The 14,029-nt window shown below is 43.5% G+C and overlaps 1 protein-coding gene across 1 annotated transcript in view; it reads right to left on the reverse strand.

The window, feature by feature from the left end:
• Positions 1-14,029, reverse strand: part of ccdc88c (coiled-coil domain containing 88C) — an 85,496-nt gene that overhangs the window by 24,304 nt on the left and 47,163 nt on the right. The window contains 10 exon segments of the mRNA XM_064927939.1: positions 2,168-2,407; positions 2,484-3,029; positions 3,170-3,454; positions 3,548-3,685; positions 5,285-5,466; positions 8,249-8,393; positions 9,810-9,956; positions 12,962-13,120; positions 13,446-13,527; positions 13,739-13,935. Of these exon segments, the coding sequence (XP_064784011.1) occupies positions 2,168-2,407; positions 2,484-3,029; positions 3,170-3,454; positions 3,548-3,685; positions 5,285-5,466; positions 8,249-8,393; positions 9,810-9,956; positions 12,962-13,120; positions 13,446-13,527; positions 13,739-13,935 (2,121 nt within the window).

The following is a 14,029-nucleotide window of genomic DNA, read 5'->3' on the forward strand; positions in this document are numbered from 1 at the left end:
AGAAACAGACTTGAAACACGCTGCACATTCAGTATACAGATAGACTACTGTAACCCTTACTGCAGTTTTAGAGGCGAATTGACATAAGCAGAGTATGCACAGAATACTAATCTCTCATGGTGTGATCCATAATTTATATATAAAAAACAAAATCTTTATCCCTTCATCGGCACCCTGCATTTCCTTTTCTACTTGAACTCTATGTGCTGTATGGTACATCTACACCGAACAAAAATACGAAACGCAACATTTAACAATTTCAAAGATTTTATTGAGTTACAGTTCATATAAGAAATATAATGGTCACTAATATCTTACAAGAAAAGGTAGGGGCGTGGATCAGAAAGCCAGTCAGTATCTGGTCTGACCACCATTTGCCTCATGTGAGGCCGGTTGGATGTACTGCCACATTTTCTAAAACGACATTGGATGCGGCTTATAGTAGAGAAATGAACATTCAATTATCTGGAAACACCTTTGGTGGACATTCTTGCAGTCAGCAATTTAACGTTCCCTCATCACTTCAGACATCTGTGGCATTGTGTTGTGTGAAGACTGCACATTTTAGAGTGGCCTTTTATTGCCCTGAGTAGGTGCACCTCTAATGATTATGCTGTTTAAATCAGCTTCTTGATTTGCCAAACGTCTGGTGGATGGATTATCTTGACAAAGGAAAAAATATCACTAACAGGGATGTAAACAAATTTGTGAACAAGATTTGAGAGAAATAAGCATTTTGTGCAGATTGACCATTTCTGGGATCTGTTATTTCAGCTCATGAAACATGGGACCAAAACTTTACATGTTGCGTTTAGATTTGTGCTCAGTATACACTATACCCTTTGACCTTTTGTTACGTTACAGCCTTATTCTAAAATTGATTATATTATTTTTTTCCCCTATCATCAATTTACACACAGTACCCCATAATGACAAAGCAAAAACTGGTTTAGACATTTTTGATCATTTATAAAAATTAAAAAACTGAAATATTACATTTACATAATTATTCAGACCCTTTACTCTGTACTTTGCTGAAGCACCTTTGGCAGCGATTACAGTCTCGAGTCTTCTTGGGTATGACGCTACAAGCTTGGCACACCTGTATTTGGGGAGTTTCTCACATTCTTCTCTGCAGATCCTCTCAAGCTCTGTCACATTGGATGGGGAGCAACACAGCTATTCTTTTTCTCCAGAGATGTTCGATCAGGTTCCAGTCGGGGCTCTGGATGGGCTACTCAAGGACATTCAGAGATATGTCCCAAAGCCACTCCTGCATTGTCTTGGCTGTGTTTTTAGGGTCGGTGTACTGTTAGAAGGTGAACATTCACCCCAGTCAGGTCCTGAACGCTCGGGAGCAGGTTTTCATCAAGGATTTCTATGTACATTGCACCGTTGATCTTTGCCTCGATCCTTACTGGTCTCCTAGTCCCTGCAGCCGAAAAACATCCCCACAGCATGATAATGCCACCACTATACTTCACCATAGAGATGGTGCCAGGATTCCTCCAGACGTGACACTTGGCATCCAGGCTGAGGGTCTTTAGGTGCCTTTTGGCAAACTCCAAGCGGGCTGTTTATGTGCCTTTTATAGAGGAGTGGCTTCAGTCTAGGAAGAGTATTGGTGGTCCCAAACTACTTCCATTTAAGAATGAGGCCACGGTGTTCTTGGGGACATTCAATGCTGCAGAATTGTTTTTGGTACCCTTCCCAGATCTGTGATTCGACACAATCCTGTCTCGGAGCTCTACGGACAATTCCTTCGACCTCATAGCATGGTTTTTGCTCTGGCACTGTCAACTGTGAGACCTTACATAGACAGGTGTGTGCCTTTCCAAATCATGTCCAATCAATTGAATTCACCACAGGTGGACTTCAATCAAGTTGTAGTAACATCAAGGATGATCAATGGAAACAGTATCTATTTTTTATTTTTAATACATTTGCAAAGATTTCTAAAATATGTTTTCGCTTTGTCATTATGGAGTATTTCCAGATTGCTGAAAAAAATTTAAGCCATTTTATAATAAGGCTGTAACGTAACAGAATGTGGAAAAAGTCAAGGGGTCTGAATACTTTCCGAAGGCACTGTATATACTGCATAGTACACGTACTTCTCTACAATCTACTGTAGCCTATATTATCCTCACACCTTCCCCATACATACCTCTCGGAGTGTGGCCAGGGTCCTCTTGTCAATCGTGGCCTGTTTCTGCAGCTCCTTGTTCTCCCTCTCTAGCTCTTTGACCTTCCCAGTCACCTCCTTTAACCTCTCCAGCTCTTTCTCCTTGGTGATGCCTTCCTTCTCCAGGGAGGCCAGCCTCAGAGCACTCTCCTCCAGCACCCTCTCCTTCACCTCCAGCTGCTGCCACAGCCTCCGTGCCTCCTTCTCCAGCTGCTTACTCTCCTGCAATTTAATTTAATTGAAATCAGGAGTACTTAAGACAAAGCAACTACAGTTTACACATAACACACAGACTTACCTTCTCTGACTGGCCCAGTTCTTGCTCCAGCCCCCTCTTCTCCTTCTCCACTGCCTCCAGGCGTTTCGCCACCAGGCACACCACCTCCAGCTCCCTTCTTAGCCCCCCTGTCTCAGCCTCGGCCTGCCTTAGCTCCCTTTCCAGCCCCTGGATCTTTGTGGAGCTGTTGTCCAGGCTCTGCTGGAGCCTCTGGTTCTCCTGACCCAGGCTGCTGATGCTCATCTCCAGCCTCTCTGCCCTTTTCCCCTGGGACCTCAGCTCCTCCACAGACCGGGCCAGCTCCTCCCTGTCCCGCTCTAGCTCCCCATTCTCCTGCTGGAGCTGGGCCAGGCGCACGGCGGCCGGCCGAAGAGATTCCACAGTGCGGCGGAGCTCCAGGTTCTCCTGGTCCAGGAGGCTGTGGTCCTTCTCCAGAGTAGTCAGGCGCAGGCTGGTGTTCTGGGCCGTGTCCGCCTGCTTCTTCAGCCTCCGGTTGTCCTGCTCTAGGCTGGCGTTGTCTCTCTCCAGGGCCTCGGCCCGGTCACACGTAATCATCAGCGACGCCACCTATGTTTACAGTTACAGTAGTCATATTGAAATCATTGTGATATGTGATTGTTTTACTTGCAGTGATTGTGGATCGCATTCTTCAAAGACCTTTGCAGATATGGCAAAACAAGTGTGAGCGCAAGAATGACCTCCCTCACCTCCCTCTGAAGCTGCTCTTTGCTCCTCCCAAGATGTGCAGTCTCCCTCTCCAGCTCCTCACAGCGCTCCCCCCTCTCCCTCAGTGTCTCCAGCTCCTTAGTCGACTGCTTGCCCTCGGCCTCTAGCCGGGCCAGCTTGGACCCGGTGTCCGTGATGGTCTGGTGGAGGACGCGGTTCTCCATCTCCACCTCCCTGACCCGAGCCTCACTGTTGGCTTGGGCGCGCTGACGCAGGGAGCTCACCGCCTGGCTCAGGTGCTCCTTCTCCTGCTCCAGCTCAGAGATCTGGAGAACACACAAAGACAGTCAGGTGGGACAACAGTGACATACACAATCAGTGGTGCATTTAGCATGCGCAAGGTTAGAAGTAGTGTGTACCTGTCTGTCCTTGTCTTCCTGCAATGTCTCCAGAGCCTTATCCAGTTTCTGCTTGTCTTTGAGTAGATCTTCCCCGAGACCCTCCATGTCCTGGGTTGTCTGCTTCTCCTGGTCCAGCAGGGTCTGCAGATGCTCCAGCTAGGGAAGGAATGGATGATGACAATCATGATAGAAAGCACAAACAAATTCATCAAGCCAGAGCAAAGAGGTCATAGCAATGAGGTCAAAGCAATTGTCTGTAGAGATCCGAGACAGGATTGTTTCGAGGCACAGATCTGGGGAAGGGTACCAAAATCTATTGAAGATGCCCAAGAACACAGTCAACTCCATTCTTAAATGGAAGACGTTTGGAACCACCAAGACTCTTCCTAGAGCTGGCCGGCCAGCCAAAATGAGTTATCGTGGGAGAAGGGCCTTGGTCTGAGACGTGACCAAGAACCCAATGGTCACTGACAGAGCTCCAGAGTTGTCTGTGGAGATGGAAGAACCTTCCAGAAGGACAACCATCTCTTCAGCACCTCACAAATCAGGCCTTAATGGTAGTAAAAGGCACATGACAGCCCGCTTGGAGTTTGCCAAATGGCACCTAAAGGACACTCAGACCATGAGAAACAAGATTCTCTGGTCTGATGAAACCAAGATTGAACTCTTTGGCCTGAATGCCAAGTGTCACACGTCTGGAGGAAACCTGGCACCATCCCTATGGTGAAGCATGGTGGTGGTAGCATCATGTTTTGGGGATGTTTTTCAGCGGCAGGGACTGGGAGACCAGTCAAGACTGAGGGAAAGATGAACAGAGAAAAGTACTGAGAAATCTTTGAGGAAAACCTGCTCCAGAGTGCTCAGGACCTCAGACTGTGGCGAATGTTCACCTTCCAACAGGACAACGACCCTAAGCACACAGCCAAGACAACGCAGGAGTGGCTTCGGAACAAGTCTCAATGTCCTTGAGTGGCCCAACGAGCCTGGACTTGAACCCTTGAATCTAACATCTACGGAGAGACCTGAAAATAGCTGTGCAGCAACAATCCCTATCCAACCTGACAGAGATTGAGAGGATCTGCAGTGAAGAATGGGAGAAACTCACCAAATACAGGTGTTCCAAGCTTTTAGCGTCATACCCAAGAAGACTCGAGGCTGTAATATCTGCCAAATAAGCTTCAACAAAGTACTGAGTAAAAGGATCTGAATACTTGTGTAATTGTGATATTTCACTTCATTATTATGTTATTATGTGGGGTATTGGGTGTAGATTGATGAGGGGGAAAAAAACAATTGAATCCATTTTAGAAAATAAGTCTAACATGACAGTGACAACATATGGAAAAAGTCAAGGGATCCGAATACTTTCCCGAATGCACTGTACATTAAAAACATCCACACCGGTTCTGGGCCAATGCCAAATAATAGAGAAATATTGCATTAATCTGGTACATGCTGCTCTGCTCCCACCCGTATGCTCTAACTGCACCACAAAACATACTGCAGACCAACTGTATAGGACATGTGGGACCAGCATATAGTATCCCATAACACAGAGACTGTCAATCTATAAAATAATGTGGGACCCGCATACGGTACCTTCTGCATGCTTCTTTTCTGTATTCAAGGTGTGTGGCCCCCATCCCTGTCCATCAGAGTGGCTGAACGTGCATGTACGCAAGTCTGTCTCTAGTATGTGTGTCTTTGCGCAATCAGTGTGTGTCTTTGCGCAATCAGTGTGTGTCTGTACAGTACCTTCTTGCAGAGGCCCTGGTTCTCACTCTCCAGCTCCAAGGTATGTAGCTGGCCCTCCTCTAGACTTAGGGAAGCCTCTCTGAGCTCCTGTATGGTGGTCTGCAGAACCTGGTTCTCTTTCTCCAGCTTCAGCAGACGGCTCGACGTAGACTCGTTCAGCTCAAACACAAACGACTTGCGCGCTGCACAGGGAGGGGGGGGGGGCTTGATTAATCCAATGCATTTGTGTACTGTACAGTATGACATTGGGATCCTAAGTATGTCTATTTATTTAGAATAGTGTGTGGAAGTAATTGAGAGAGCAGCTTTAGTTGCTTGCATACTGGATATTTTTCGTTTTGACTGAATCGGTGTGGAAAGTTGAGTCAGCCACATTTATAGCACACTGTAGATTTCTATATTATAGGTATTGTGTGTAGATTTACATAATACATAGTCGTGCTCAAATTTGTTGGTACCCTCACAGCTCATTTAAATAATGCTTAATGCCTCCTGAAAGAAGTGATGAAATTAAAAGCTATTATATCATGTATACTTGCATGCCTTAGGTATGTCATAGAATAAAGCAAAGAAGCTGTGAAAATATTCTACAAAGATATTCTATAATGTCCTGGACACATTTGTTGGTACCCCCTAGAAAATATAATAAATAATTGGATTATAGTGATATTTCAACCTAATTTGTTTCTTTAATTAGTATCACACGTCTATAGTCTTGTAATCAGTCATTCAGCATATTTAAATAGAGTAAAGTAATCCCTGAGCTGTTTGGGATCATTGTGTGCACCACACTGAACATGGACCAGAGTAAAGTAATCCCTGAGCTGTTTGGGATCATTGTGTGCACCACACTGAACATGGACCAGAGTAAAGTCATCCCTGAGCTGTTTGGGATCATTGTGTGCACCACACTGAACATGGACCAGAGTAAAGTAATCCCTGAGCTGTTTGGGATCATTGTGTGCACCACACTGAACATGGACCAGAGAAATCAAAGGAGAGATTTGTCTGAGAAGATGAGAAAGACAATAATAGACAAGCATGGTAATGGTAAAGGCTACAAGACCATCTCCAAGCAGGTTGATGTTCCTGTGACAACACTTGCAAATATTATTAAGAAGTTTAAGGTCCATGGAACTGTAGCCAACCTGGGCGCGGCCGCAAGAGGAAAATCGACCCCAGATTGAACAGAAGGAGAGTGCAAATGGTTGAAAAAGAACCAAGGATAACTGCCAAAGAGACAAGCTGAACTCCAAGGTGAAGGTACGGCAGTTTCTGAACGCACCATCTGTTGCGTTTTGAGCGAAAGCGGGCTCCATGGAAGAAGACCCAAGAGGACTCCACTTTTGAAAGAAAAACATAAAAGCCAGAAAGGAATTTGCTAAAATGCACATTGACAAGCCACACTCCTTCTGGGAGTATGCCCTTCGGACAGATGGGTCAAAACTGGAGCTTTTTAAGAAAAGAACACCATACCTACAGTGAAACATGGAGGCTCGGTTCTGTTTTGGGGCTGCTTTGCTGCGCCTGACACAGGGTGCCTTGAACCTGTGTAGGGCACAATGAAATCAAGACTATCAAGGCATTCTGGAGCGAAATGTTCTGCTCAGTGTCAGAAAGCTCGGTCTCAATCGCAGGTCATGGGTCCTCCAACAGGACAATGACCCAAAACACACAGCTAAAAGCACCCAAGAACGGATAAGAACAATTCTGAAGTGGCCTTCTATAAGTCCTGATCTGAATCCTATCGAACATCTATGGAAAGAGATGAAACTTGCAGTCTGGAGAAAGCACCCATCAAACCTGAGACAGCTGGAGCAGTTCTCTTGTGAAGTGTGGGCCAAGCTACCTGTTAACAGGTGCAGAAGTCTCATTGAGAACTACAGAAAACATTTGATTGCCTCTAAAAGTTGTGCAACAACATATTATGTTACGGGTCCCATAATTTTTGTCCATTCCATTTTCATTTGTTTTCTTATTCACAATATTATGTTGAATAAAAATCTAAAGCAAAGATTGATTTCTATTAAATATGGAATAAACAATGGTGGATGCCAATTGCTTGTCAGTTTCAAGTTATTTCAGAGAAAAGTGTGCATTCTTCGTTTTTTGTGGAGGGGTACCAACAAATATGAGCACATCTGTATGTGTTGACAGTTAGAGGACCAGGCACAGTGATAAATGTGGGGCCGAGGGAAACAGCTGAGCCAGCTGCTGAGTTACTATATTACCTTTCTGACAATACAGAGTTAAATATTAACTTCAACACAGAGGCCAAAATATAACCCCTCACACACACCACTGCAAAGACATGTCGTGTAAATCTACAGTGACGTTCAACCTCTCTAATAAAAAAACTGAAATTATGATACAATTCAATTGTCTAATTCAAGTATCAACAGCATAGTGACTGATCTTAATTTTTATTTTAGGTTGCGCCACAAGTTCTGGCAGGATTCACTGAGAATCTTTGATTTTCAGCATTTTTCAACCAAAATCTCCATCAGCCACTAATCAAAGATGATTTATACATGTTGGCTGTCAGCAGAATAATATATGTGCCATTTAGCAGACCCTACAGTGACTACATGCGTGCAGATATGTTACGTATGGGTGGCCGCGGAAAACAAACCTATGAACTGAACAGTACAGGCCCACTACTCAAAGTGATATAGCTGGGGAAAAACCTACACATGTTTTGAGTGAGAGTGTGAGAGAGAGAGTGAGAGAGAGAGAGAGTGAGAGAGAGAGAGAGTGAGAGAGAGAGAGAGTGAGAGAGAGAGAGAGAGAGAGAGAGAGAGAGAGAGAGAGAGAGAGAGAGAGAGAGAGAGAGAGAGAGAGAGAGAGAGAGAGAGAGAGTGAGAGAGAGTGTGAGAGAGAGTGTGAGAGAGAGAGTGAGAGAGAGAGTGAGAGAGATAGTGAGAGAGATAGTGAGAGAGAATATGCATGTGTATGTGCCTTTACTGTCACTGTTGTCATTGTTCTTAGCAAGCTGCTCCAGCTCCCAGCCAAGGTGGGTAGACTCGTTCATGCTCTGTTTCTGAGAGATCTCCAGCAGCATGTTCTCCTCTATCAGCTCCTCCAGGCGCTTCTTATCTGTGACCCGGTCCTGAGAGGGACAGCAGGGTGAGTCAGACACACACCAACATATACACAGTTAACAGAGCACTCAGACCCCTTGATTTTTTCCCACATTTTGTTACGTTACAGCCTTATTCTAAAACAGATTCAATTCATTTGTTCCCCTCTTCAATCTACACACAATACCCCATAATAACAAAGCTAAAACAGGTTTAGAAATTGTATATCACATCATTTATTTGCTATGAGACTCAAAATGTAGCTCATGTGCATCCTGTTTCCATTGATCATCCTTGAGATGTTTCCACAACTTCATTAGTCCACCTGTGGTAATTCAATTGATTGGACATGATTTGGAAAGGCACACACTTGTCTATATAAGGTCCCACAGTTGACATTGCATGTAAGAGCAAAAACCAAGCAATGAGGTCAAAGGAATGTCTGTAGAGCTCCGAGGCAGGATAGTGTCGAGGCACAGATCTGGGGAAGGGTACCAAAAAATGTTGCCATCATTGAATGTCCCCAAGAACACATTGGCCTCCATCATTCTTAAATGGAAGAAGTTTGGAACCACCAAGACTCTTTCTAGAGCTGGCCGTCCAGCCAAACGGAGCAATCGTGGGAGAAGGGCCTTGGTCAGGGAGGTGACCAACAACCATATGGTCACTCAGAGAGCTCCAGAGTTCCTCTGTGGAGATAGAAGAACCATCTAGAAGGACAACCGTCTTTGCAGCACTCCACCAATCAGGCCTTGATTGTAGAGTGGCCAGACGAAAGCTTATCCTCAATAAAATGCACATGACAGCCCGCTTGGAGTTTGCCAAAAGGCACCTAAAGGACACTTCAGCCAATGAGAAACAAGATTCTCTGGTCTGATGAAACCAAGACTGATATCTTTGGGCTGAATGCCAAGCGTCATGTCTGGAGGAAACCTGACGCTTGATGAAAACCTGCTCCAGAGATCTCAAGACCTCAGACTGGGGCGAAGGTTCACCTTCCAACAGGACAATGACCTTAAGCACACAGCCAAGACAATGCAGGAGAGGCTTGGAACAAGTCTCTGAATATCCTTGAGTGGCCCAGCCAGAGCCTGGACTTGAACTGGAGAGACCTGAAAACAGCTGCGCAACGACACTTCCCATCCAACCTGACAGAGCTTGAGAGGATCTGCAGAGAAAAATGGGAGAAACTCCAAATATATTTTCAGAAATGTCTAAAAACCTGTTTTTGCTTTGTCATTATTCGGCATTGTATGTAGATTGATGAGGGATTTTTTTTAATAGAAAAAGGCTAACATAAAATGTGGAAAAAGTTAAGGGGTCTGAATACTTTCCGGATGCACTGTATACACAAACACTGCATTGACATAACATACACTGACATATAGCACACACAGATGGACAGACAAACAGACAGATGAACCAATCCCTACTGCATTTCTTACCATCTCCATGTCATGGAGTTTGGAGCGCAGCTGCAGGTTCTCCTTCTCCAACTCATGTAGTTTGTCACAGCGCCCCCTGGCTGCCCCCAGCTGCTCTTCCAGCATGGCTTTGGTATCAATCAGAGTCACGTTGTCCTCTCTCAGCTCCTGGAAATACACACAGAGAAGAAACACAGACAAACTGTCAGATGGAAACAAAGTAGGGTTAACCCCATTTAGTCGACTGGTCAATTGTTTGGTCGATAGGCTGTTGGTTGACCAAGATTCTTTTAGTTGAGCATCGCAAATATCTACATTTAAAAAAAAAAAATCCCTTAATGGCACACGAGACACCTGTCTGATTCACAGCCATCTCAGTGGACTAATCTATTGAGGTCACGGAGATGCCACGGTCCAAGAAAAAGGGGTGTGTGGCTGAGATGCAAAAGGCACTTAGTCTCTCTCCAGAATGTGCTCTCTCCTGCGAATTCATGGTTTCATAACTTAATTGTGTGAATTGTTTTCCCTTTGATTGTTAATGTCTATCAATTTCCCATTACTTATATCACCATGGACATGTTTGCAATGCTCACAACGCATGCTACACCTGTGAGAAACAAGTTTTGGTTTATTTCATTCCATTTACGAGTTTTGCCAATTTATTAAATCGCCTCTTGTTTGGAGCACTCCTGTCAATGTTGAGTAAGGACACACACCTGATTATGCATAGAATTAGGCATATAAAGCATTTTTTCTTCACCTCAAACAGTAAGTAAACAAAGTATTTTTATTATCCAATGAGAATGAGTTCCTCAAACTATTTGAAACATTTTCCAGCTCTCTCCCTATCGATAACCACTCGACATGAATGGGAAAGATGTTGTGCTCAGATCCAGTGAAAACATAAAAACACCCAATTACTTCTTATTCCTTGCACAAATAGCCTACAGCTGTCTGTCCTGAGCTCACTTGCGCAGGAAACTGAGGGCCCAGAATATTTGATACAATGTTGGACGTTTGCTAGCGTGAGCGTCGGGCCGGAAACAGTCGATAGTTGATACAAGTTCATTGCAGACAGGCCATGATAAAAATGTATATAAATCACATTGACTATCGGGATATTTTCTACCTGCTTTTAGATTTGTATAATTTTAATATAAATTCAGATTAAACACATGACAATGATTGAGACTATTATAAATTAAGCAAAACCGTTACACAAAAATGTGCATACGAAAATCATAACTGGCAAGCAGATCGGTAGAAATGGCAAGAGTAAATTGGTACTCCAAATTGAAAAGGTTGCCAACCGCTAACGTACCCTATTACCAGCAACATTATTGAAGATTATTGATAAAAAAATCCTAAAGATTGATTCTATACTTCGTTTGACATGTTTCTACGAACTGTAATATGACTTTTCGTCTGAACTTTCGCCTGGCCTTGCCCGCGCCTTGTGAGTTTGGATTGCGTACGCGAACAAAAAGGAGGTATTTGGAAATAAATTATGGACTTTATCGAACAAAACAAACATTTATTGTGGAACTGGGATTCCTGGGAGTGCATTCTGATGAAGATCAAAGGTAAGTGAATATTTATAATGCTATTTCTTACTTCAGTTGACTCCACAACATCGCGGATATCTGTATGCTTGTTTTGTTGTTGTCTGTGTGCTGTACACAGATTATTGCATGATGTGCTTTTTCCGTAAAGTTATTTTGAAATCTGACACAGCGGTTGCATTAAGGAGAAGTGGATCTAAAATTCCATGCGTAACAGTTGTATCTTTTATCAATGTTTATTATGAGTATTTCTGTAAATTGATGTGGCTCTCTGCAAAAATCACTGGATGTTTTGGAACTACTGAACATAACACACCAATGTAAACGGAGATTTTTGGATATAAATATGAACTTTATCGAACAAAACATACATGTATTGTGTAACATGAAGTACTTTGAATGTCATCTTATGAAGATCAAAGGTTAGTGATTCATTTTATCTCAATTTCTGCTTTTTGTGGCTGTGTGTGACAAGGTACTGACCTAACAATCATTTGGTGTGCTTTCGTCGTAAAGCCTTTTTGAAATCGGACACTGTGGCTGGATTTACAACAAGGGTATCTTTAAAATGGTGTAAAATACTTTGTATGTTTGAGGAATTTTAATTATGGAATTTCTGTCGATTTTAATTTGGCGCCCTGCAATTTCACTGGCTGTTGTTGAGGTGAGACGCGACCGACTCACATATCCCAGAATTTGCGAAGGCCAGCAGCATTGGGAGGAAGAGAGTCAGGAACAGTTTTTTTCTTCTTCCAGTTAGGCCATCTTTATCTCTGGCTCCCTCAAGTCATTTGTGTGTCTTAATGATTTAATCAAACAGCATGCTTAAAGCATCAGACAAGTTCAGTAGATATAGTTGATTTTATTAAAAACACATGGGGTGTGTCTATATATGGAAAATACATGTTTACAATTTTTGACCAATTGATTGGTCGATGGAGATTTTAGGGACACCCCTAAAACAGAGGGACATATACAGCGTGTTGAAGGGGATTGGCCTGAGACGCTGTGCAGGTTTTCTAATCATGATCACATTATGAGTAGTTATTTGGGAATCAAGGTGATTTGTAATTCCGTTAAGTCGGACTGCAATGTAGCGAATATATCCATATATTTTTTAATCTAAGTAAGGAGACAGTGAAATATAAAATGAGGCATAGATGGAGACAATAGGAAATATAGTGATTCAAAGGCCTGCCACTAACAGCTGTGGAGCTCCCTTCCTGGACAAACTCAATTCTGCTGATCAGGAGGTGCCATTGTTCCCCTGTGACAGAGACAGCAGGGGTTCTAGTCAATGAAGTGGAACTGATTTGACCCAGAGACATGAAAGATGTGCTGCTAAGGATTATGGGTCTTAATATGCACAACCAATATTAATTCGTCTTGACAGATGAGATAGGCTATACATGCGGATGTGTGTTGATAATGAGAAAAATAAATGCTGTCCCTACTTCACTTGCAAACAAAGGTGCGTGAACAGTGGAGCAAACAAAGGTGTTTTCCTTTTACATGTGTTGTTAATGTACAGTATTGTATTTTATTCTAGCTTTCATGAAATTGATGTTGGTGAGTTTAAATCAATTAAATTCAATGCTCAGTGTCTCTCACCTCGACTCGTGTCTTGTAGAAGTGGACGTCGTGTAGCCTCTCCTTGCAGCGTGACAGCTCTGTGTCCAGTCTGTCCACCTTGGCTGCCTTCTCCCTCAGAGCATCCACCTCATCCCTGTAGGCACGCACCGACCGTGCCTCCGCCAGCACCTGCATGTTCTGCACAGGGCATAAAAGCACACTATGGATCTGGTCTGGAGGTTATAATTGCAGAAATTGTATACTGCCTCTGTTTGGTTGTTGCAAAGTAAAGGCACATGAATTATACAACAAACTAGATGGACTGGATCTTTCCATTTCAGAACTTCCTAGTCTCATATGAATATCCAAAAATTGTAATGGCTTTGAGAATGTGACATCAGCTAAAATGTTCACTACTGTGAAACTTCTGAAGATGGAATTTCAAAGCTTTTTTTTGACCTGTTAGTCATTTGTGGTCAAGATTTGGAGGAAATCTTTCTAAAATGAAAGAGGAAATTCACACCTCTTGCTTGAGTTTCTGCATCTCCAGGTCCAGCCTCTCCACCTCATGTTTGGTATCCATCAGATGCTCAGTCTTCTCCTCCCTGGGAGAGAGACGGCACACATTAGGTTGGCAAATAAATGGATTCAGACATGTAATCATGTATAGTATAGTTTATTTAGAGCCAATATTTTTTCTCAGGGTGCTTGCAGTGTTTCTGAAGTTAACATCTTAGGGAATTATTTGTCTTAATAAAATGTACTAAATGCTAAAATGTTACCCCTGACTCTAACTTGTCCCCTATTCTGACTCACAGTTCCTGCCGTGAGCGTCTCAGTTTGGCTTTAGTGTCGGCCAGCTCCACAGCCAGGTGCTGGCGGTCCTCTTTGGACAGCAGTGAGACGGGTCCGTCCAGGCCCAACACATTCCTCTCAGGACAGGGGTAACCGATGTGATTGGAGGGCTGCTGGGACTGGAGGTAGTCCTTCTCCTGGGTCAGCTCCACGATCACCTGGAGGATGTTGGAGAAGAATTCTGTCAGTCTATTGACTGGGTATAGAAAGGGCACAAATCAAGTCTGAATGACAGTACATTTATTGTGGGTA

The sequence above is a fragment of the Oncorhynchus masou genome, chromosome 21 (genome assembly GCF_036934945.1).
Source record: "Oncorhynchus masou masou isolate Uvic2021 chromosome 21, UVic_Omas_1.1, whole genome shotgun sequence".
Taxonomy (NCBI): domain Eukaryota; kingdom Metazoa; phylum Chordata; class Actinopteri; order Salmoniformes; family Salmonidae; genus Oncorhynchus; species Oncorhynchus masou.